Source organism: Anser anser (assembly GCF_964211835.1).
Source record: "Anser anser genome assembly, chromosome: 16".
Classification (NCBI taxonomy): domain Eukaryota; kingdom Metazoa; phylum Chordata; class Aves; order Anseriformes; family Anatidae; genus Anser; species Anser anser.
In genome coordinates, this window is record NC_139737.1 from 1,534,444 (window position 1) to 1,557,262 (window position 22,819).

Here is a 22,819-nt window from a genome sequence, read left to right on the forward strand (position 1 = left end):
TCCCCTTGGCAGGGAAACCTCCTGCTTCGGCAGCAGAATCCCCATGGAAGGGGCCCACAGAGGCTGCCAGGTCACCTGCCTGGCCAGAAGCACGTAGTCAAAGGTGAATATTTGCACCTACCTTTTTTTGGAGGTTCGTGGCCTAAAGCGATGCTTTTAGCAAGTTCGGAGGCATGCTGGAGTCTCCGAATTGCATTTTCTTTCCGTCTGTCAGACAAGGAAAAATAAAGAGTGAATGAAGTGTAGCATAAAGTAGCAAAGACAGTAACACAGCTTTGTACAACTGTCTCATTTATTCTTTTTCCTTTGGTGTTGCATTAACTCCTTTCACAAAGAACTTAAAAAAATTTGCATTCAAGTCCTATTCTGCTCTTTGTGCCTCTCTGAAGAGCTGAGCCTGCAAAGATGTTGAGAGCAAGGGCACAACTTCTGTCCCAACTCGATTTTATTACCTCCCAACTCCATTTTATTGGATTAGCATTTCATTTTTTCCTAAAATTTACAACAAACAAGGAAGCACATTCTGCCCTGGAAAAACTACAGCAGTCACGGATGCGATTTGCAGTCTGCACTGCGAACAGAGAAGGGCAAACGGGACATCAGCTGTGCTTTGGTAAGTGCAGGTCATGCTTCACAGCAACACAGGAGGATGACTGGAACATCAGGGAGCACATGTTTGCTCAACAAACCCTGATCCAGTGCTTCACGCTGCCTTTTATGACACATATTGCAGCAATTCAGGAACGTAAGAAACAGATGTCCAGTGAAACCTCACCATGCCACCTTCCTCTACCTCCCCAGCCCCATCCTCGAGGTCCACCAGCAAGAAACCACCTGGAGGACAGGTGGGAGAAATGACACCACCCCCAACAAATGGCAACGGCCCAAGGGCACAGCCGGAGCTGAGCAACGACAGATTTTTGGGCAAAGCAAAGCCTGTCTGGGTCTAGCAGGGGGTCCCTCAGGAAACCATTACGCTGCACTGGTAGGCTAACTAGAGCATGAGCACGGAGCACACTTACATGTCTGGCAGCATCTTGGGTATGAGCTCCACTGTGAAGCTGGCAGAAGGCTGTGAGATTTCCACGGGGATGTTCTCCATAGACATATAGTTGATGTAAAAATTCAAAGTCTGCTGACTACTCCTGTCTGACTTCTGGTCGTCGCTGAACTCCTCGGTGATCCCATGAGCCACCCAGGTGTATGTGTCTGGATCGACCACAAGTTTGTTTTCTGATTTGTCCTTGTTATTCAAAGACAGGTTCTGGAGGCCATGGCTAAGGCATTCCTCGTTGCTTTCAAGGCTCCTAACCTTCAGCCCACTTAGGCGAATGCACAGGTAACAGTGGTTAAACTCCACCTCAATGGAGCACTCCTCCAAAAAGCTTTTCTTTAGGCAGAAAGTCCCTTGCAGCTGCCCTTTGCTCGTCCTTTGCTTTGCCCAGGTGATTTTGACATCGTGGAGGACAATAGAGTCATTCTCAGCCACTGCACACGAAGCAGACTCCATGGCGCTCATCGGCATCCACACCTTGCTATACTCCGCCGCGTGCTTGTACTTGTCTTTGGACGGCAGGGTGGCGTACGCAGAGAAGCAGTCGATAGGCTTTTCCGTGTGCTGCAGACAGACGTCGAAACCTGGCGTCACGCACCACAGCTGTACGAAGGGCACCAGGAAGCCCCGGGAGACGTCCGTGGTGAGCTGGAACTGCAGCGTGTCGCCGGCGCTCAGCTCCAGGGTGATCTCCACATAGTGCAAGCACTCGCTCTTCCTTACCCAGCCCACCTGCCGCTTGTAGAGCTCCTTGCTCTTCTGCAGCAAAGCGGCCAGGCTCTCAAAATTCTCACTTCTGATGGCCGCGAGCATGTCCTGCCATATCTGGGTCTGGAAGAGGGTGATGCTGTGGTCGTGGAGAGCTCCTGCCTTCAGTCTGTGTTCCTTCATCATCTCCACAGAATACATCCTCCTCTTCCACGTCAGCCTAACGCTCTTCTGCTTCTGGATGAACATGGGCTGCTCTATCAGCTGAAGGGCCCTGTAATTAATTACCTGTGGATCTGGAAGACTCTCTCTACTCAGTGGAAACAGGGCTTTAAAGTACCTCTCCATCCCTTCGATATCCACCACGAAGGCGATCTTCTGCAGGACTTGGCTCTTCAGCTGGGTGGCCAACTGCATGGAGCGGGCTCTCTTCTCGTAAATCACCACCTTGGAATTCTTCTTGTTGAAGTCATGACAGAGAAACTCGATGTCATCGGAAGAATAGATGATGGGCTTCTTGCGGAGCACAGAATGAAGGTGCCGCTGCACCACGACATCCATGTACCGGCGGATGGGAGAGGAAGCCCAGGTGTACGAGTCAACGTGCAGGGAGTAGTGGCCCACTTTCGACAGGACAGTGGAGTTGGAGCGACTGAAATAGGAGCGGCTGAGCAGTCTCCTGAACTCCAGGACCACAGGGGCCAGCTTCGGGTGGATGTCATCAGTAACGATAAGGTCTAGCATCTTATGGAGATCACAGAGATGTGCAGCTGACTGTAAATGCTCCCAGATGGGGGCCAGGAGGCTGAACTCCACATTTTTAGGGGACTCTTGATTAGGAGACACATCTCCCAGGTGGTGTGAGAGATGGAGGGACAAAGGGATGATATGGCTGTACTTGTCTTTCATGGCTAAAAGCTGCTGAGGGCTTGGCTCGCTCTGACACCGGAGAGGAGTGACATTTCTGGTGTTCTCCTGGTTGGTGAGGAACTCAGCCACGAAACTATTGAACATGATCATCAACTCCTCTATCATCTGATGGGACCCCCTGTTACCTGGGGAGCTTTCCTCATCCAGCTGGTCATAGAAGCAATCCTCCTGCAGCCGAAACTTTCGGTGGATCCTGGAGAAGTGATAAGCCACAGCTATGCAGTCCTCCAGGGTATCGAAACAAAGGGCGTCCCCGCCTCCCTTGTAGTAGTTCTGAATGCAGAGCTCTGCCTCGCTGTAGGTCAGCTGCCTGTCTGACTGGATCACAGAGAGGGTGAAGATTCCCTTTATCACCATGTCAGTCTCCTTTTCTATGGTGACGAACAAGGAGATCGCACGGCGCTCTTTCTGTGGCAGGAGGCTGCAGATGTCTTCACTAATGCGGGGTGGGAACATGCACACGGGCTCCTGCTCAGGGGGGTAGTAGGTGACACCACGCCTCTTTGCTTCCAGGTCCAAGGCGCTGCCTTTGGGAATGATGCCAGCCACATCCGCGATGTGGATCCCAATCTCGTAGTGACGCCCAAGATCCCTGACGCTGACAGCATCGTCCAAATCCTTGGCACCTTCAGGGTCAACAGTGAAGGTTGGGTAACTCCGACAGTCCCTCAGATTCTCCTTGGTGAGGTTTGGTTTGCTGGAGGTGTATTTGGCAAGCTCCCTGGTAACAGCAGCTGGGTATTTCCTCTCTAAGGCATACTCCAAGTTGAGGATCTTTAAGCTTTCTTCCAAAGTCAAGGCCACACGCAAAATCTCAGTTATTATCCCCAAAGGGTAGTAAAAACCGTCCCGCCAGGAGATAACCTGGACACAGAAGATTTGGCATCTCCTTGTGTCCTGGCTGATCTTCTCGCAGCTGACCACCCTGTACTTCCCATTAACAAGCCTGCGGATGGGAATGACGTTGGGTTTCTCTTTCAGGCCTGGGACAAATATTTTGGTGACAGTGGGATCGATGGGTATCATCACCCGGGGGTCAAACTCGTCCATCATGCAGATGAAGGTCCGTTCCCTCTCCGCACGCTTCAGGATGCCCACCACCTTCCCCTGTGGGCGGAGGCCGCTGCTGTCATCCGTGCTGTTCTTCAGGATTTCCACGAGCACTTCATCGCCGGTAAAGGCCGTCCCGCAGTGAACCCTGCCTTTGATCTGAATGGTCATGGCAGGAGAGTCATTGAGGGTGATGGCAGAAGCCCTGTCAAACCTTTCTTTGACCAGCTCGCACCTCTTGTACATTTTGGGGTGCATACGCAGATATTCCTGCATCACCTGAGAGGAGAAGCTGACGTATTCCTGCCTGTCTTCCCACCGGTTTGAAGTCTCAGGCTTCACATTCAGCAGCCCTTCTTCGGACACCGTCACCAGCATGTTCTTGCTCTCGTCTAAGAGCTCCTGGAGGATGGGATCGTCGGGATTCAGGCTGTCGGCCTCAGAGCTCCAGGAATCCGAGTCGCTGTCCTCGTCGTTCCGCTGCGGGCTCCTCCTTCTCCAGCTCTCCTTGTCACACGCGGCCTGCTTGATCTGCGCCATCGTCAGGTTCTCCGGGGAGGCGCTCCCCTTCTCGATGCACTCCTGGATGAAGCGCTTCCACACCTTGCTGCACTGGCCGTGGGAGCACAAGGCCACTGCATCCCCCACCGCAATGACCTGCGACTGGGCCCTGGTCATGATGGTGTTGAGCACTCGGGCTTCGTTGAAGAACTCGAGGTTGTGGGAGGCCGAGATGCGCAGGCTCTCGCTGGTGTGGACGGTGCTGATGATGATGACCCGGAACTCCCGCCCTGCACCGGAGGGGACAAGGCACAAGTCACTCGTGGGAACGCTCTCGGGGATCGCGACGGCCTCCAGGCACGAGCTGGGATGGACGCCGCCAGTCACCGCCACCCACATACCGGGGAGGGAAGGGCAGTGGGGAGACAGGAGAACGGCAGGGCACAGAAACAGCGAGTGCCCACCGAGCAGCCCCGCGGGCCTGGCGGGGACGAGGACAGTGACCCTTCACAAGTGTCCCTCTACCCTCAAGGACAGCGCTGCCGGCTGATGGCACAGCAAATAACAAACAGCGAGAGGCACCCTGGTGATTTCAGAGCTGGGAAGAGACTGTAAAGAAAGGGTGTGGAGAGCAGAAACACACCCCAGGGGTCGGTTAATTCTCACCACGAGGAGTCCCAGCTGTACAGTAAAAAAAATAATAATATTAAAAACATGGATGAGTCATAAGCTAAGTCCTGGAGAACAAAAACAGCCCTATCCCTCTCTCATGAGCCAGGGCAGCGGACTCCTCCTTCAGCAAACTGCTGTGCAGTTTTTGCTGCAGTGGGTACCCACAGGGCACGTTATGTTCAATTCCCTTCTACTCCTGGCCTCCCCTGCTGGTACGTGGGGCTTCCTTCACACAATTCACACGTGCTGACGTCTCCAGGATTGCACTTCCAGGGTCTCCACCCTCCCACCAAGCAACATCCGTATGTTTGGAACGACTTGACAGTTGGGTGCAGATTTAATTCAGTGCGAAATCGTATTCACGAAGGCAAGGGTGAACTCCAAGAATTACCAACCAGACGGGGATGGCAATCAGCCAGAGGATTTCCAGGCGCTCCCTCCTACTCAGCGCCATGTGGGCCGCACGGGGAAGAGCAGGGAGCTCTGCCTGAAAGCACCCCGGGCACTCTCCCAGAGAGGTATTTTGCCGTGAGACCACCCTGGGTATCTTGCAGGGAAATGCATGTATGGGCACTCACTGAGTGAGCTTTAGAGAGCCTGAGTATCTGGCGTAAGAGATGCACACAAATGCTGTACAGCAGGCACAGCGAGGAAACGCAAACCACCCTGCCCGCCAGCCATGGGTAAGTGCCCATAAAAACCACTTGCTACATCAGCTCAGCCCTGGGCATTTTAGCAAGGAGGACAATGTTAAGATGTTCTTCTGACCACCCAGCGTCTCTTCTCCCTGCCCATTACCCAGGGGCAGTAGCTGCGATCAACTCTCCTGTCCACAGATGTGACTGGAAGAGTCCTCCCTAGCGCGCAGGAGACCTCAAAACACAACCACGCATTATTAATTATTGCGAAGGACACGAACCTGGCAAGTTCTCATAGTTTTCCACCACCACTTCTGGTAGCTGCTTCTTCCTCAGCTCTTGCCGTATTGCAGAAACCTGGTAAGGAAGAAAGAGGCCTAACTGAGCGCAGTTTCAGCTCAGGAATGCCCCCCCCAACTTCAAGGTCCCTCACCCTTCTCAGCTGCCAGTTCCCCAACAAAGTTACTCAACAGCAATCTCACGTCCTGGGCTGACTCCAGTCAGTGCTCCCACTCTGCCCTACAGTTATCCTGCTTAGAGGAAGCTGAAAGACATCTTCGACTGAAGCACCCCACCGCGAGGCATCTCTGGTGCAGCCACCCACTGCATACTGCTTTACACAGAGAGCACCTCGAGAAAAAAACGGTGGCATGCAAGACCCCAGGTTCCTCCTCTTTGCTAACACAAGAGATGGGTTTATCGTAAACAGAGCCCAGCATTTATTAGGAAGGGTTTAGGGAGTAGTCAGCAGTGCACACACACCCCTCCAGCTAGGGAAGGCATGGTTCTCCTACATACCTGTACGCCGTGGGAGACCACGCAGATCCTCCTCAGATCTCGGACACCCCACTCGTCTGGCCACCTCTGAAATATCTCCTCCACTTTCTCAATCACTTGTATTATCTCGGAAGCATTGTGCCACGAAATCAAGGACATATCCCTTTCAGCCACACCAGGCACATGGCAGAACATGAGCGGGTGGATTTCGGGGTGGGGGGGGATGTTCCCACTGGCATGGATAGCATTGCCTTTGCCAACGTAGAAGTGCTTGGAGACGAACTCAATTATGCCTGCAGTAGAACGATAATTCTCATTGAAGATGATCCTGCTCTTCTTGGCCACTTCATGCTTCTCTTTCTGGTAAAACTGAAAGAGTCGGTTCAAGAGGGTGTGATCTGCGGACTGCCCCTCCCCAACACAGAACAGCTTTGGGGTTATCTGCATGTGGTCCCCAGCGAGGACGATCCGGGTCTCGAGAGTGGCATACGAGAGTGGAATCAAAGCTTCACACTCCAGCATCTGAGCGGCCTCGTCGATCATGATGTGGGTGAAGTAACCTGGGGCGACCTTCAGGTTCTTGGATAACATGGAGGTGGTAATAATGATGCGGTGCCTGTTGATCTCTGTCTGCGTGGGGTGCCGGAAGGAGCGCTGGTCTTCAGAGAGGCAGCAGTACATCTGAGTGGTGGGGTCGGTCAGGCTGACGGGACGGTCAGTGGATATAATCCTCAAGGGAACAGCCCACGGGTGCCCGTCGGTCACGTAGTTGTGGAAATACTCCCGGATGTAGATGTCAGCAGCGCTGGAGTGGAACAAAGGTGGAAACTATCAAGGGACTGTAAGTGGTGCTCCCAGTGCTGTGGCCATTATCCCAGTCTTCTCTTATCATCCACCCACCAGCAGCCAAACCCTCCCCAAGTTGTGGCTGACAACACACCCTTCACAAGAGATAATCATGTACGTGCAGAGAAGACGGTGTTTACTCAGCCACCAAGTCCAAGCATATTTTGAGAATATGGTTTAAAGTATGATTTGATACTCGAGACCGGGGCATCAATCCATGCTCGTATGGAGAAATCATTTTAAATGCAACGTGCCCAGCTAAATCTGTGGCCCTGCTTCTCCCTGGAACCAAATCACACAGCCGTGAGCTGGCACACCTCTCCTCTGCTGACCTCCCGGCATCCCCAGCCCAAGCGGATGATGCAAGATCTGCACAAAAGTAGCTTCAGTGTGAGCAGGCAGCCTGAAACAGGCTAAGATTAGAAGTCATACATTTATTATACATTGCAAACTACGGCAGTAACAGCCTGCAGGATTGGACGTGGACACTTCTCAGCATAACTGCGCTAATTTTAACAAGCTTGGCCTGGATTCTCTCAAGGCAGACTCAACAGCAGTCAGACCAGATCTGCATTTCCCTTTCCCCAAACTCCCCATGGAAAAATCAAAACAATGACATATGCATAGAGCCTTCAAGGGCTCCACTCCATTTCTTCCAGTACACGTTCAAGGCTAGAAAGAAATAACGCTCTCTCCATCCCCACTTTATAACGGAGCAGGAATATGCTACCTCTTCTGCCAACACTTCCACCCGTGCCAGGCTTCTTCCTAACAGGAGTGCCAGAGCAGTTTAAGACATATTAAACGCAAATGAATTATTTATTTAAACAAATAATTGAAACGCATACTCAAAAAAGGCCAGCTCAGCTCCCTCTCGTGGACTCTGGCTCCCTCTCATCACACGAGGCAAGCACTGGCCCAGTGCAGGAGCCTGGCCCACGACTCCGGCTGCCTTTTCCCTCGTCCCCTGCTAACCTGTTGGTGTGGGTGCAGATCAGCACCCGCGCGTTGGGCTGCCTGATGATCTCCAGGGTGGCCATGGCCAACGTGAACGTCTTCCCCGTGCCGAAAGGCCCGTAGATGAGAAGAGGTGGGACCTGCCGGCTGCTGGTTACCTGGCCAGTGATGAAGGAGATGGCCAGTTTCTGTTTGCTGTTCCCTTCCTGTGGTTGTCTGAGGCAGTAGGGGATAGTGCAACTGGCAACATCAGGTAGGACCAGCCTCTCATCCAACAGGCGGTCGACAGCCTGATGCCACTGCCGGAACAGCAGCTGGTCAATTTGGAACTGGATCTCCACGTTGAGGGAGGTATTTGGCTTCAAGTTCAGCTCTGAGCAGCATCTGTTTGGTATCTGTAGCCAGATAGTGTTCTCTGTGGTGGCTTTATTCTCCACGCCAACCTCGTAAACCCGATTGTCTACAGGTGGGTCAAGTGCCAGGAAAGCGGTGGGCACGGACCTGTTCAGCAGATACCCCTCATCTGTGTCCGGCGAGAGGTTATACGGGGTAGGCACTTTAGCAAACAGCTCACCAGGCGGGGCAAACTTCATCCCCATGGAGAGGCTTTCGATCATGTTGCTCAGCGAGATGAGGACCCGCAGGTTGAGTCTGAAAGGAGGAAAGACCCGAATTAACACAGAGAACCAACTCGTCAGTTCATCAGCACCTGCCCTCCCCTCCGCAAAGGGGGGATCGTCACCTACACCCAGAGGGGCTGCTGGCCACCTGAGCACAGGGACAGGAACCGTGCTTCGAGCCGATCCACAGCCACGCGACATGACACAGCCCTTCCCCTCGTAACACTGCCCAGCAAGCCCTCTTGCTTTCCATTTTTTTTTGGAGGGTTTCACAGGAGCCCGAGGACCCAACCCAGAAAAGACAGAGACTTCACCAGCAGCACGGCCCCAAGGACGGGGCTAGCAATGGGTGCACGGTCCACAGCTAGGAGGAACCCGTTTGCATCCACACCGGGCACTTACTTGGCAATCAGAGCCTGTTCGGCTTCTTCCTCGCAGAAGAGGAAGCTGTGCATCCTCTCGCGGTAGTTGAGCCGGGTGATGGCAGCGTTCACACTGCCCTCGCGCCGGTAGTCCAGCGAGAGCGCCGCAGGCTTGTATTTGGCCAGCAGATCCATGTCCTCACTGGTCCTCGGCACGCTGGGAACGATGATCCGGTTGCCTCGGTCCCACCGCACGAAGTCGACGGCGCGGCCGTCCTCCCTGCTGGTGGTGGCGGGGACGTGCTGGGGGGCCTCCCGCCGGCCCACCTTCACCTTGATCTTCTGCAGGAGGACGGGGCGGCTGCCGAAGTCGAACACCACCCACTGCTCGAAGACGCCCAGCGTGCAGCACTCCATGGAGACCTCCACCAGCGCCACGGGCGGCGAGGTGGGCAGCGTGGCCACGTGCTCCCCGCGGAGGTAGTGGAGGCCCCGTGACAGCCCGTTCCCCGAGAGGTAGAAGGTGGCCCCTGGATCCCGCTTCAGCAGCGCCACGTGCTGCAGGGGCATCTGCCGGGTGAGGAGACACGGTGAGGGCGACCCAAGGCATGAGCCCAAGGTGCTCCCGGCAGCGTTTCCTACCGAAAGCTGCTGCAGGAGCTGAGTGCCACCCTGGACCCAGTGTTCCTGAAATTCTCCTGAAAGGAGCTTATTCCTCGTGCAACCCCACAGCAATTTCTTTAAGCTTTTAAGAACCTCAGGTCGCAGTTTTATAGAGTGTCTGCTGTAAGCTTGGCAGAGGGGAATTAGACCTGGCCTCCTGCTCCCAATGCCCACACAAAATTCTGGGCAGGAACGTGACTGAAGGTCATTATTTGTGATGATAAGCAGGAGGTGCTGAGAGCAGCCAGGTGCACACCAGCCCCGCTGCATGAGACAAGGCAGCAGACACAGTGGCTGCACCCCCACACGGCCACTGCCAAATACCAGACACGTGTCCCCTCTTGGACACCCCCAGATCCCTGTCCTGGAGCCAAGAGCATCCTGCAGGGGCGGGCAGGCTCTCAGCCTCCCATTACACAGAGGTGGGCTTACCTGGGAGTGGACCCTGAACTTCCACTGGTATTTCAACCGCTTGTCCTCCGACTGCACGTGCAGGGGCTGCTGACACACAACCGTAACGCCCTCGACGTACTCAGACATCTGCAGGAGAGGCACAAGAAGGGGGGGGATGAAGGCAATAACTCAGGGACAGGCTCCAGAGCCCACCACGTTGCCATCTCCATCCTTTGCCATTCTGCTACCTGCACCCCAGGCAGGACCATCCATAAATCCTCAGCTCAGCCCCCAGCGCTGCTGCTCAGCGTTCCCATGCAGCACCCTTGGGAAATAAAATGTCCCGGGGCAGAGCAGCGCGGTCGGGTACCTGGAGCAAGCTCCTGGTGCTCCGGCTATCTCAAAAGGGGAGAAGAAGCAGGGATGCTACAACGGTTGGACTTGATCCTAGAGGTCTTTTCCAACCTGAATGATTCTATGATCCCTTTCTGCAGGAGACTGTTGGAAGGCCTGGGCTCCCTTCCCAAGCTCAGAAAACACACCAGGATACCACAAACTAACGCTCCCACCCTGCCGCCCACGACTTACAATCAACACCTCGTTGGAGCACTTCTGATACTCAGCGATGAGCCGGTCCTGGTAGGACAAAAGCCCTTCCTTCATGGCCTGCTTCTTTTTCTTGACGGCAACCTTCACCCTCTGGATCCACTCCTGCAGCTCCTCGGTGGAGTGCGCCTTGGTGCAGCTGCTCCCCATTTCGCACACCTCCGCTCTGTCGGGAGAGAGGCGTCCCAGGTGCCGCCCGCGCCTGGTGCCCGCGGCCGCCCTGCCCTGGTGCCAGCGCGGCGCCTTACCTGCTGCACAGCGTGAAGGCGCTCAGCCCGAGCGGCGGCGCGCGGTGGACCCACTGGACGGAGGTGTCGACCGAGAGCATCTGCACGTGCTCGGCGGAGGAGCAGTGGTTCTCAAAGCTCTCCTGCGAGCTGAAGGTCACCAGGCAGACCCGGCAGTAGAAGTGCACCGGCGCGGGCGCCGCCGGCTTGCCGTTCTCGGCGCACAGCCCCGCTGCCGGCAGCAGGTCGGAGCGAAGCAGGCCCTGCTCCCTCTCGGCCTGCCAGACGGCCATCTCCACGTCGCTGTGCGCGTACTGGCACCGCTGTATGCTGTGCCGGCAGGGATGCCCCTTGGAGACGAAGCAGCAGTAGCTGAGGGTCGGCATGAACTCGGGGCAGGGGCGGATGGCGATGTACTGCTTCTTCAGCCGGCTGTCGGACACCACGTGCACCAGCAGCGGGTCCCAGCTGTGGTGGGACTCGCAGAGCCGCGCCTGGCCGCCTGCCGAGATGCGCTGCGGGCAGCCAAAGAAGCAGCGCTTGCAGATCTCCTGGAACTGCCCCCCAAACTCGCTCAGGATCTCGCCGGCGGCTGTGGCCATGGCGGGGGGGTGAGCGGCGGAGCAGCCCCCCAGCTGCGCCTGCAGCACCGCCGCCTTCAGCTGCCGCCGCTCCAGCTGCTGCTCCCTCTCGAAGTTCCACACCATGGCCTCCTCCGGGCTCCAGGCGAACGTGCACTGGTTCCCGTGCTTGCTGCAGCCCAAGCCCACCACGTAGTACCTGCAGACGGCGTAGCGGGCTGGGTTGGGGAAGCCCGGCCGCCTCGACACCTTCCTCCATGCTGTGCTGCGCCGGCTTCGGCAGCGGGCCAGGAGGATCTCGTACATGCACTTGTGCTCCACCTGCCGCAGCTGGTAGGTGATCTCGTCCTCCTTCACGCTGCACTTGGAGCACACCAGGAGCAGCTCCACATGCCGCTGGAGGGTGCCCAGCGGCACCGTGGGGCCATTTGCTGTGGGCATCGTCAGCGGTGGCCGTGCAGAGTGAGGTGACCCCAGGGAAGTTTCTAAAGAGCGGTGCGGGGCGGAGGAGGTGCCATGGAGCCGCTGTGTCCTAGCTCGCTACGTACCTGCTGGCCATCGGTGCGAGTTCCCTGAGCCTGACAAAGAAACAAGCAACAAGTGACTTAGCAGGGAGCATTAGCTGGCCTCTTTGCTGCATGCGTGCTCAGACACCAAAACAAAGCCTCCTGCGACTAGCCAGGAGCCTCAGCCTGCAGCGAAACTCAGCCAGAGCCATGCTTGTCCTCAGCACCCAAGCACTTGGGGTCTGCTCCCGACGTGCTCAGCAGCTGAGCGGGTCCCGGAGGACCACGTCCCGTAAGGGGACGCTGCCGAGCTGTGGGGCACCAGGAGGCTGAGCACAATCCTCAGCGTGCTGCGGGCTGCAGACCTTCGTCCTGTCCTGCCCAGGGCAGGGGAGCCGCCTGTGGCAGAGGCTGTCCAAGAGGGTGGATGGCACGGCACGGCACGGCAGGGCTCGGCTTGAGAAGGGTCCCTGCAGCGGCCACTGACCTCCCAGAGCAGAGCCCAGCGATCCGACTTCCTCTTCCCGCTCCCAGCGCCTCCCCCATCTCCGCTCGCTCCCGCCAGCTTTCTCTTTCTTTTCGCCTGCTCTCTCCCCCCTGGGTCGTGCTGGGGCACGGCAGGGCAGCCCCACCACCGTGCCGAGCGGCAGAACCCCTGGCCTAGCCCCCAGCCCACCTCCCCGTGGCGCACGAGATTAATTGGGATTAATCAACACAGCAACCGCCCTCCTTCCTCCCCGGCTCCAGCAGCCAAGGCCAGGAGCTGGGCACGCTGGAGCAGGGAGCCCGCCGGCATCTCGTCCCATAAACATCCGGCTCGGAGCGCTCCGGCTCCAGATGTGGGGACGGTGACTCACTGCTCCGAGCCATCCCCGTGCCACGGGTGAGAGCATCCGTGAGCAGTTTTCTGGGTAACCAGGAGCAGGGAGCATCCCTGGAAATGCTGCTGCGGGGTTTTGGGGTGTGTGCAGGCGCTGGGGCTGGCTGGGTTGCGATGCTCGGGGCGCAGGGAGCACGCCGCGGGCAGGGTGTGCTGCCGAGCAGAGCCACCAGCATCATGCTGAGCGTCTGCCTCGGGCTCCCGACCCGCAGCCACAAAGGAGCAGGGGGAGAACGGTATTTACGGCCGAGGTCCGACAAACTGCAAAGCAGGGCTCAAACTTTGCGCTGCTTCTGCTTAAATCCTTTTCACTGAGATTTCTTTGCCCCCCTGTGGGTGAAGGGGACGTGGGACGCCGAGGCGCAGCCGGCTGGGTGCTGGCGCTGCCGCTCGGGCTGGGACCGCGGGCAGCAAAACACCAAGCAGGGACGGCAGCGGCCGGAGCATCACCGTGCACCAGCAGGGAGCAAGCGGCATCGCATCCCCGTGCCAGCAGGAATAAATCACCTCCTCCTACCTCTCCGCCACGCATCGGGCTGGGCACACACTTGGCGGATACACACGAGCACTGTTTATCTCCCCAGGTCTGGCAGCAAGCCTGGCTCCATGCACCGCTGCCACTTGCTGCTTCCCTAAGCTGCGAAGCTCCACAGCAGAGACCCCCCCCGGCAGCACCGGCTGTGTCCCCCCATGGACTGGTTCGCTGTGTCATGCCACCAGTTCCCTGTACCGGGAGCTAAATCCCTCCCAGCTCATCGTTGCCGGGTTGTTTCAAAGCCTTTACCGACAGCGCTCCGTGCAGGCTGGGAGCCCCCACCTAGAAGGCTGTGGGAGCTTACAGCAGGACCCACAGCGTGGCCCTGCCCCGGCTCTGCCTGGCCTCATCTCCGCACCAAACCTGCAGAGTCTGTAAGGAGCACACGGGACCTGCTCACACAGCACCACCTGTGCACTGCGTCCCGCGGATACCCAGTCCCCAAGACTGAAGGGTTCAAGAGCTCTTTCTTCGCTCTGGTTTCTGCCACAGAAAGGTTGAGGCCACAGCAGAACTTTTGGTGCCGCCTGACTGCTGAGGGACGCAGAGGAAATGTTTCACACCGAAATGAAATAAGCTGGGAAACAATAAACATACAGGAGAGCACCTATAAGCAGTAAAGGGGCAGGAGGCTGAGTGGGGCAGCTGTGTGTCCTGCCCAGGGGCACAAAGCGATGCTGAACCCCAATAAGACAGCGAGGGCAGCGCTGCCACGGGGCTGCAGGTGCTGAGCCAACCGCTGCGGGCTCCGCTCGCTGCAGGAACTTTGCAGAGGGTCTGGCGAGCACGGGAGCTGGCAGCCAGCAGGGCAAGGGGCGGACAGAGGCAGCGGCAGCAGCAGCAGCAGCGAGCGGGTCCACGGGGCCAGGCTTCCACTGCTGCACTGCCAGACGAAAGCCCCACAACGGGACCCAGGAGCGCCGCGCTCACGGCAGCCCCGTGCCGTGGTCAGAAAGCTTCAGCTCCTGTGAAGCCGGCGGTCAGGAGCACAGTCCTGAGCCTGTCGGGATCAGGGCTAACATCCGTGGCTTTTGGCACACTTTGGTTTCCCTCTGATAGCAGTTTCACCTTCCTTCCTCTGGAAGCCTCTTCCTTAGAGCAAGTCCTCTGGGGAGAAGCGCTCACGTCCAGGCTTTGTGCAACATCTGGCATGGAGGAGACTCAGTTACGGGCGGGCGAGAACTCCCAAAGAGCTCAGTAACACAAAATCGAGGGGCTGAAACCTGATCGCTGGCACGCAGCTCGGTCAGGGCAGCGCAGGAGGAGCTGAGCCCAGCAGGGAGCAGGATGAGGTCCTGCAGCGCTGCAACAACTCCAACACCGACCCGCTCCGTGAAGCGGTTTAGGAACTACTAATAAAGAGCGCACGGGACGGGGCAGCCGGGGTGTTACTGGAATTCATGCCAAAGGCAGGACATCCCAGCTTAAAAAAGCCACGAGGGAGTATTCTGGCTTTAAAGGGTCAATTCTGCTGCTGTTTGTTTTTTTTTTTTTAAGAAAGCGTTTGATTTTCAGCAAGCTCTCGGAACAAGCTCCCTGTCCGGGTCTGTAAGTAGGAGGGAAGAGGAAAGGGAAGCGCATCCCCCTCTTAAAGTCTCCGTGGATCACCAGCATTAAAGCCAATTTAAAGCTTTTTCATCTCCACAACCACCTTACAGCAGAACAGGGAGGAGAAAAGAAAAAACAGCAACAGGAGCTTTTGAAATCTAAACGCAGGTGGAGGAGAGATGTGTGGCACAAGGAAGTTCAAGGAAGCTGCCCCACAAACCAGCCTTCCTACTGACAATAAAGCTCTGATGTCAACAGGGCAAAATCCACGTGGCCTCGAGGATGGTGGCAGCTGATCAGGAGGAACATATACCTGCGAGCCACAGACCTCAATTTGCAAGTCAGATTTTGTACATTTTCCAGACACCCCTTCTTCACATGAGCCCTGAAAAGCACAAACTGGGGTTTAAAGCCACTTGCGACCCGCTGACAGGCAAAACGAGCCACTCGTGTTGCGTGGACTGGTACACACCTGCTCTGGGGCCCGGCTCCACCGGGAGCATCTGCCTCTCTCCCAGTTCCTTGCACCCTCGGCTCCATGAGCACCCTCTGCCCGGCACTGGTCTGACCGCTGAAAACCAAAGCGAAGCACGCCTCGCTAACAGCATTTCCTCGAGCTGGGGCTCATTGCGCCTGAGCATCATCTCCCTCGCAGGGCTGTGCTGACGCGCGGGGTAATCACATTTCCCTGGGCATGGCGAGCAGAAGCGCGGCCGCCTGTGTGGCTGCAGCGGAGGAAGGCTCAGCGTACCCGCGGCGCTGGTCCTGCTCGCACCCGGAGCCCGCCGCGCTGCAGAGGAGCTTGGGGAGGAGGGCGGCTTTTTTGTCAGATCTCGCCTCAATTAATTATTGACAGGAAATTAGGCAACGCATCACACTGGCGTGAGCCAAGTGCCCCTCGGTCGCAGCAAGCGCGGTGGGTCAGAGTGCCAGGACTGCCCCCTGCATCTCCCCACCGCCAGTGGCGTGCCCAGGGACGTGCGCGCCTCGGGGGACTCTGGTCCCGCACCCCGGTCATTCCGCCCCGGCCAAGCACCAGGTCTGGGCACCCCAGGACTTTGTCTCCTCATGGCTGCGGGTGCTCCGAGGAGCAGGGCAAGATCGGTGCAGCATCCCCGAGCACCCCATGAGTGGGTGGCACAGCTGGGCCGCCAGGAAGGGCTTGCACTAGGTCCCACGGGTGCTGCTTCGTGCTGCTCGCTCCCCCGCCGCCCCATCCACCTGCGGTTACCCTCGCAGCGACACCGGGGTGCCCCCGCCCCTGTATTTCCCTCCTGAGCAAAACCAACTTCTGTAGCTGCCAATCTCCTTTTCCCGGCCGCTTTCACCAAGCCAATTCTCTCCATATCCCAAAAAGCCGGCACGCTTCTCCCAGGCGTGCTGCTGCCAAGCGGCAGCGGGGAGCCCCCGGGGGTGTGCACAGCCCCCTCGCACGCCGGGACATGGCTGCACGGAGCCCGCGGGCACCTGCAGCCACAGCCACTGCATTTGCCTTACCCAAACAGGAAAAAGTTCACCACGAGCCGCAGACCACATCCCCGGAGCTCAGAAGAGCCAGCGGAGAGGAGCCGGGGGCTGCTGCCGGGGGGGGTGGGGGGGGACGCAGCGCGCCCCTGGCAGCCCCGCTGCTCCCTGCCACCCGGCCAGGACTTTGCACCCCAAGAGCCGCACCTTGACCGCCAGCCCTTCCTCTCCCTCGGGGCTCCCGCACGGGCAGGGAGATGATGCTACGAGCTCGGGGAGCCGTCGGGGGGGGGGGGGGGCGGGGGCTGCGCACCCTGCATCGCCGCCCCCCGAGCACCCCCAGAGCACCCCAGGGCCCCCCCTGTGCCCGGCATCTCCCCAGCGCGCCCCCAGCCCCGCGCTGCGTGCCGGAGGGATCCCGCAGCACCCAGCGCACCCCGTGCCCCCCACTCCCCCCGGCACCCCCAGCACCCCGGGGCGCCCCCCAGCACCCCGCAGCACCCCGGGGAGCCCCGCAGAGCCCCCGCTCCCCCCGGCCCAGCGTCGCTCTCACCGCTGCCGAGGCCGGGGAAGGTGGGGGGAGCCCGGGGCGGCCGCCCTGCGCTCGGGGCTCCCCGCCGCCGCCGGTGGTTTCGTTTCTGGGGCCTCCCCGCATTCAAAGAGGGGCCGGACTTCGCGGAAATTGCATCACGGCCGCCCCGCCCCGCCCCTCCCGCCGGCACCGGGGGGGAGCCGGCACCGGCACCGGCGCGGGGGGAGCCGGCGGCGCCCGGAGGCAGCGGGGCGCGGGGAACCGGCGGCACCGGGGGGGGGGATGCGCCGGCACCGGGGCTGGGCTGGGCTGGGCTGGGCTGCTGGAGCCGGCACCGGCACCGGGGGGGATGCACAAGCACCGGGGGGGGGATGCACAAGCACCGGGGGGGGGGATGCACAAGCACCGGGGGGGGGGATGCACAAGCACCGGGGGGGATGCACCGGCACCGGGGGGGATGCACCGGCACCGGGAGGGGATGCACCGGCACCGGGGGGGGGGATGCACAAGCACCGGGGGGGGGGATGCACAAGCACCGGGGGGGGGGATGCACCGGCACCGGGGGGGGATGCACAAGCACCGGGGGGGGGATGCACAAGCACCGGGGGGGGGATGCACAAGCACCGGGGGGGGATGCACCGGCACCGGGGGGGGATGCACCGGCACCGGGGGGGGATGCACCGGCACCGGGGGGGTACCGCAAGGCGCTGCCCGCACGGGGCAGCGAACAGGAGGGGAGCGCCCGGCCCGGCCCCGCTCCCTCCGCACCCCCGGGAACCGGGCTGCTAGTGTGTCTGCGTGTCTGTCCGTCTGTGTGTCCCGGTCCCGGTCCCGGTCCCCGTCCCCCTGTCAAAGCCCCCGTCCTTCCTCCCGCACCCCGGGGGCTGCTCCCTGCCGCCAGCGCCCCCCCCCCCCCCCCCCCCCCGGCTGCCCCGGCCGCTGCTCACCGGGGCCAGCAGCCGCTCCGCGCCCCGGCGGCTCCGGCAAACAGCGGGGGAAAGGCTGGGGTCGTGCAGGGGTGGCCCCGGTCCCCAGCCCGGCGAAGGCTGCCAGGAGGGAGCCCGACGGCCTCTGTTTTTAAAGGGCTTCCGGGAGGGGCAGGGCTCGCTCGTTTCCTTTCTGTTCATCATCAGGGCAGTTTCATTTTCCATTCCTTTCCCTGCCTGGAGAGGTGCAGCCAGCTACAGGAAGTTCAAACGCGAGCCAAAAAAGAAGCCACCCCCAGAAGCGAGCACGCTTGGAGCGCTCGGAGCTGAGCACGGGCGCGTTGGCTCCGTGTGATAACCCTGGGCAGCAAGAGCCCGTGCCGCTGCACAAGCACCATCACCTGGACCTCAGCACCCCTAGCGTGAGGGCTGCTCGGCCTCCCAGCCTTCCCCGTCCCAGCTTTGTCCCTTCCCAGCTCCCTCGCAGCTCGCCAAGCGGAGCCAAAGCAGTTCAGGACAGCCCCAACCCAGCTGGGGCAGCATCCTCCCGCTGCACCACTGGGTGCTGCCAAAAGTCAACAGCAGCGTGCACGGGTAGCTGGCGAGCACAGCCTGCCCTGCTGACACCCAAAAACCACCCAGACCCAATGGAAAGGCCAAGGAGGGTCCCCCAGGAGGCTGCCCCGGAGACAGGCAGCCCCCAGCCTCACCAGCCTGGACAAGAGGCTTCAGGGAGCACCGGCACGCACAGCGGCTGTTGCACGTAGGACAACGTGGCCGAGCCCCAGCCTCGGCTTCCCCACCTAATAAAATGATCTCCATGCCACCATCCTGCAAGTTCTGGAAAGCAGCTGGGCAGAACTTGCATGCCCCGGATGCCAGGGGCTGCAAAAGGTTGCAGGCACGGGAGGCCGAGGCTCGGTGGTGTTAACGCCGGCCGTCATGGGCTGTGCATCGTGCCTGGCGCCTGCACTGCAGCCGATGCCACGCAGGTGCCCAGATGCAAGCTCTCGTGGCGAGGGGAAGAGAGGAGCATCCTCAGCATGAGCAGGAACTGGAAATGCAAAGGAGCCCACGGCCAGCCCGCTGCACTGGCGGCAGAGCAGATGGAGAAGGAGGGGCAGAGGCTGTTTTCTAGAGTGTTTGTCAACACGGGAAGGAGGAGGAGGAGAAGGAGGAGCAGGAGGAGGAGGAATGGTGCTTTCTGCCTTCTGGCCTTGCGTGATCGCACCCTGGGTGCCTTGGAGGGAGCCCCAGCCTGGCCAGGAGCCCCGACCCCACAGCACCCAGACCCTGGAGGGAAAGAGGCTCTCACACCAGGGAGGGGGCAACGGACAGATCCTGACCCAAGCAGCGGGTCCTGGGGTCAGCTGGCCACCCGTGGGCAGCAGAGCTGCCTCGTCCGTGTGCCAAAACCCGGCCACCACCGGACCACGGCGCAATTCCTGCCGGCAGCGGGGCCACAGCTACGGGGCCAGGCTGCGGTTTGTGCATCCTCAGCAAAGAGCAGGGCTCAGGTGGCAGCGGCAGAGAGCCCTGGGAGCTGAGGACAGCATCGGTCCCCGTCCCAGGGGCGCTGCCTTGCTCGTGGGGCACGACTCCTGCTGCCTCCCCGCAGCTCTTGGCCGTCACTGCCCAGCCACGGCGAGCTCCGGGTGCTGCCCCAGGCGTTATCGCCAGCGAGGAAACACAACAAAACCCAAACAACTCCTCCCCTGCAAGATGCCGCGGCCAGGGCGGACGGTGGCAGGCTCACCCGGGCAGGGCTGGCTGCGCACTGAGGGCTCTTTCTGTTACAGGTGGGCTCTTCGGAGCTTTCGCTTGACCTTGTTTTACAGGTGAGATCCACAGAGCCGCAGCTCCGGGAGCCACGGCAAGGAGAAAGCAGCTTTCGCTGCCTCAGACAAAGCTTCTGGTCCTGCCTGGCGTGCATTAAGAGGTGCCAGAAAAGCAGCAGAGCCCCCAGACGAGCAGCCAGCGCCGGCTGTTACCTAACATCAGCCCGGCGGAGGGGAGGGAGCGCTGCCCGGCTCCGAGCAGGAGCGGGGAGGAGGCGAAGCTGCGTCATCGCATCAGCAGGGAGAGGGCGAGGGGAGAACGAAACCAAGCGTTTGCTCATTTCAGACAAACAAACCCAGCCGTAAGATCCGAGTTTCGCTTCTCGTTCTGCCCACGAACCCAGCCGCAAGATCCAAGTTTCGCTTTCCGTTCTTCTCAGCAGCTCCGCAGCGCTTCCAGGGGAAGCTGCTGGGGGGGGGGGGGAAGGGGCCCGTCCACAGCCCCCCTCGGCCGGGAGCCCCCCGCCCGCCCCGGGCTCGCTGCTTTTGTGCTCATCGTGGCTGCTGGGGGCCAAGCTCTGGCCCTGGGGGGGCCTCTGAGGGGCTGGAGCATCTCCTGCGCTGGCAGCGCCCGCAGGAGCACGGAGGTCCCCGGGGACTGCGGAGGGGCTCGCGGGTCCCTGCAGCAGCTGGGCAGGAGCGGGCTCAGCTCCGCACGCTCACATCCCTGCCAGGAGGAGAAAAAGAAACAGGGACCGTGCGTGGGTCACCCGCAGCCCTTGGGGAGGTCGGCCCTGGAGGCGAGTCCCGCACTCCTGCAGCAGCGCAGCCCCCGGGCTGGCTCCCCCCGACCCACCCAGGCAGGGAAGGGGACGTGACCGAGCACCCACGCAGGGACGGGGAGCGCAGCACCGGCAGCATGGGGCTGGCAGAGCGGGTGGGCGGTCTGCCCCCCCGGCATTCACCCCCACGCTCTGCTTATGGGGCACAGGCCCCTGGAGCAGCCCCAGAGCCCCCCCAGCTGCACTTGGCTGTGACAAGGAGCCCAAAGGCGAGGGCAGGAGGCAGGGACTGCAGCGGAGGAGGTGACCTCGGTGGCACCCGCGGTGCAACGGCAGTAGCTTGCTCCCAAGACACGCTCCCACGGGCAACGGTTTGCTCCTGCTGCTGCAAACGGGGCTGAAGAACCAGGAGAGGAACAGACCCCCCCCGTGTTTTCCCCACTGCCAGGGTGCACTGCTCAAGTCCCAGTGGCTGCATCCTCGGTGCAGCCAGCCCAAGGCCAACGACCCTCACGCCGTAACGATTTCTATTTACGTGTTTACGTGCACTGCTATAGACGACGCACCCTTGCTTCTACTTCTCAAGTCCCAAACCCGGCCCTGTCGCAGCTCACCAGGGCCCTGCCCAGGCGGTGTTTCGAGCTTCAGCTGCACAAAGCTCCTGGATGCCTGCGGCCCCTCTCTTGGCAGGGAAGGGAGATGCCAAGGGGAGGCTCCCGGCGGTGAGACCTCTCGGGGAAGGGGCTCTGCTGCTGGAGGATGGGGACACAGCTCGCTGAGGACAACAAGGACTTGGACTGCCCTCCTGCCCAGCTGCACAGCCCCCCCGGCAGCTGCCCGGCCGCCCCAGGAGCTGCTGCAAAGGGACGGGGGATTGCAGCAGCCAAAATCTGCCTGCGGAGGTTTTATTGCTCGTAGAGCCGCTTACATCCCTGGGAAGCACAGCTTTGTGGTCAAAGCACCCGCCCCGGGAACGCTTTGCTGGTGCGGAGATCTGAGGCCTCCAGGGCAGGAGAAGGAGCCGCTGCCCCCAGCAGCTCCCCGGGGCCTGGGCTGCTCTCGCTGCAGGGGCTCGGCTGGGGGATGATGCCCAAGGCCCGCTGCCCCCCCAGGTGTCCCCTCTCTGACACCCCCAGCCGGCCCCTCCAAACCATGTCCCAAAACCCACGGGCTCGCACGAGGCAGCGGTGGCTGCGGGGCCCTCATCCCGGCCCCGTGCCGCAGGGGCAGGAGGAGCCGAGGGTTATTGCACCTCTTCGTTTCCCTCCGGTGTGACGTGCTGACGCTGTCCCAAGTACAAAGATAGCAAGAAGGCAATTACTGCCCTATCTTAATGACAGGCAGCCTTGGGAGGGAAAAGCCTCTGATTAGGAGTGAAAAAACAGCAGCTCCTGGAGCTGTGGCCCCGGGCTTCAGGCTCAGCTGAAAGTAAACAAAAGCTAATGCCTCGGAGGGACGAGTAACTCCTCCTTGAGTAACTCCTCCTCACGTTCGCCTGCCCTAACCCCTGCAAACAGCTCGGAGCTCGCTGCTATCGGGCAGAGAGCACGCAGGGCGCAGCGGGGCCGAGCGGGGCTGGAGCCGTGCCACGCACGGTGTGGGACGTGGCCCGTCCCAGCGTGACACGCCGAGGTCAACGAAACCAGAAAGGGCTCGGCCCAGCAACGTAACAGCTGCCTGCTGCGTTATCGCCTGCTGTGAATTAAGGCTGGTGCTTCAGGCAGGGCACTGCTGGTGCAGCAGCACGGCTCCTGTCGCGGCGGCAGGCGCCCGGTGCCAGGTTTGCTGCTGGAATCAGAAAGGGCAGTGGCAAACATTGGGTTGGGGACTCGGGAGGTGTAAAGGAACACCCCAGGAAAGCACCCCGCTGCGACTGCTTAGGTGCCCGCACCGGTGGCTTCTCCTCCCCCCAGCACCAGGAGCCCCTCTCCCGCTCCAAGCCCCTGTTCGTGCCTTCCTTTAACGAACCCTGAGGTTTTTCCTCGAGCTTCACACCTCTCAGCGTTTTACCACACCCACACACACGGATACAGCCAGATTCACACCACACAGCCCTCATCTGTCCCAGCATCACAGCCCCTCAATGCCCAGAGGAAAACCACAGCACAACCCCGGCCAGCCACTTCAACCCTCAGACATCTCCCCGCGCCCGCAACGCTCAAAGGATCCGGAGCAGCTCTTTGCACAGGTGAGCACACAGCAAACGCACGGGGGTATTGGTTTTCACTTTATTCACCGTGGTCCTGCCCCGGTTTGCAACCCTAGCTGCGACAGCCAGACACA

General features: G+C 60.2%; 1 protein-coding gene across 2 annotated transcripts in view; it reads right to left on the reverse strand.

Moving 5' to 3' along the window:
• The window catches only part of HELZ2 (helicase with zinc finger 2), a 31,597-nt gene extending 8,895 nt beyond the window's left edge, over positions 1-22,702 (reverse strand). Inside the window, exons 1-10 of one of the 2 annotated variants that reach the window (XM_083802064.1) lie at positions 17,998-22,702; positions 11,026-12,163; positions 10,760-10,943; positions 10,211-10,318; positions 9,156-9,685; positions 8,152-8,784; positions 6,352-7,135; positions 5,835-5,910; positions 1,023-4,533; positions 122-207 (exon numbers count right to left, since the gene is read on the reverse strand). In XM_083802064.1, coding sequence (XP_083658190.1) covers positions 122-207; positions 1,023-4,533; positions 5,835-5,910; positions 6,352-7,135; positions 8,152-8,784; positions 9,156-9,685; positions 10,211-10,318; positions 10,760-10,943; positions 11,026-12,026 — 6,913 coding nt within the window. In that variant the 5' untranslated portion in view covers positions 12,027-12,163; positions 17,998-22,702. Of the gene's footprint in view, positions 1-121; positions 208-1,022; positions 4,534-5,834; positions 5,911-6,351; positions 7,136-8,151; positions 8,785-9,155; positions 9,686-10,210; positions 10,319-10,759; positions 10,944-11,025; positions 12,164-17,071; positions 17,269-17,997 lie in introns of those variants that run through there. The other variant, XM_083802065.1, reaches the window with a different exon arrangement.
• Positions 22,703-22,819: the final 117 nt, after the last annotated feature.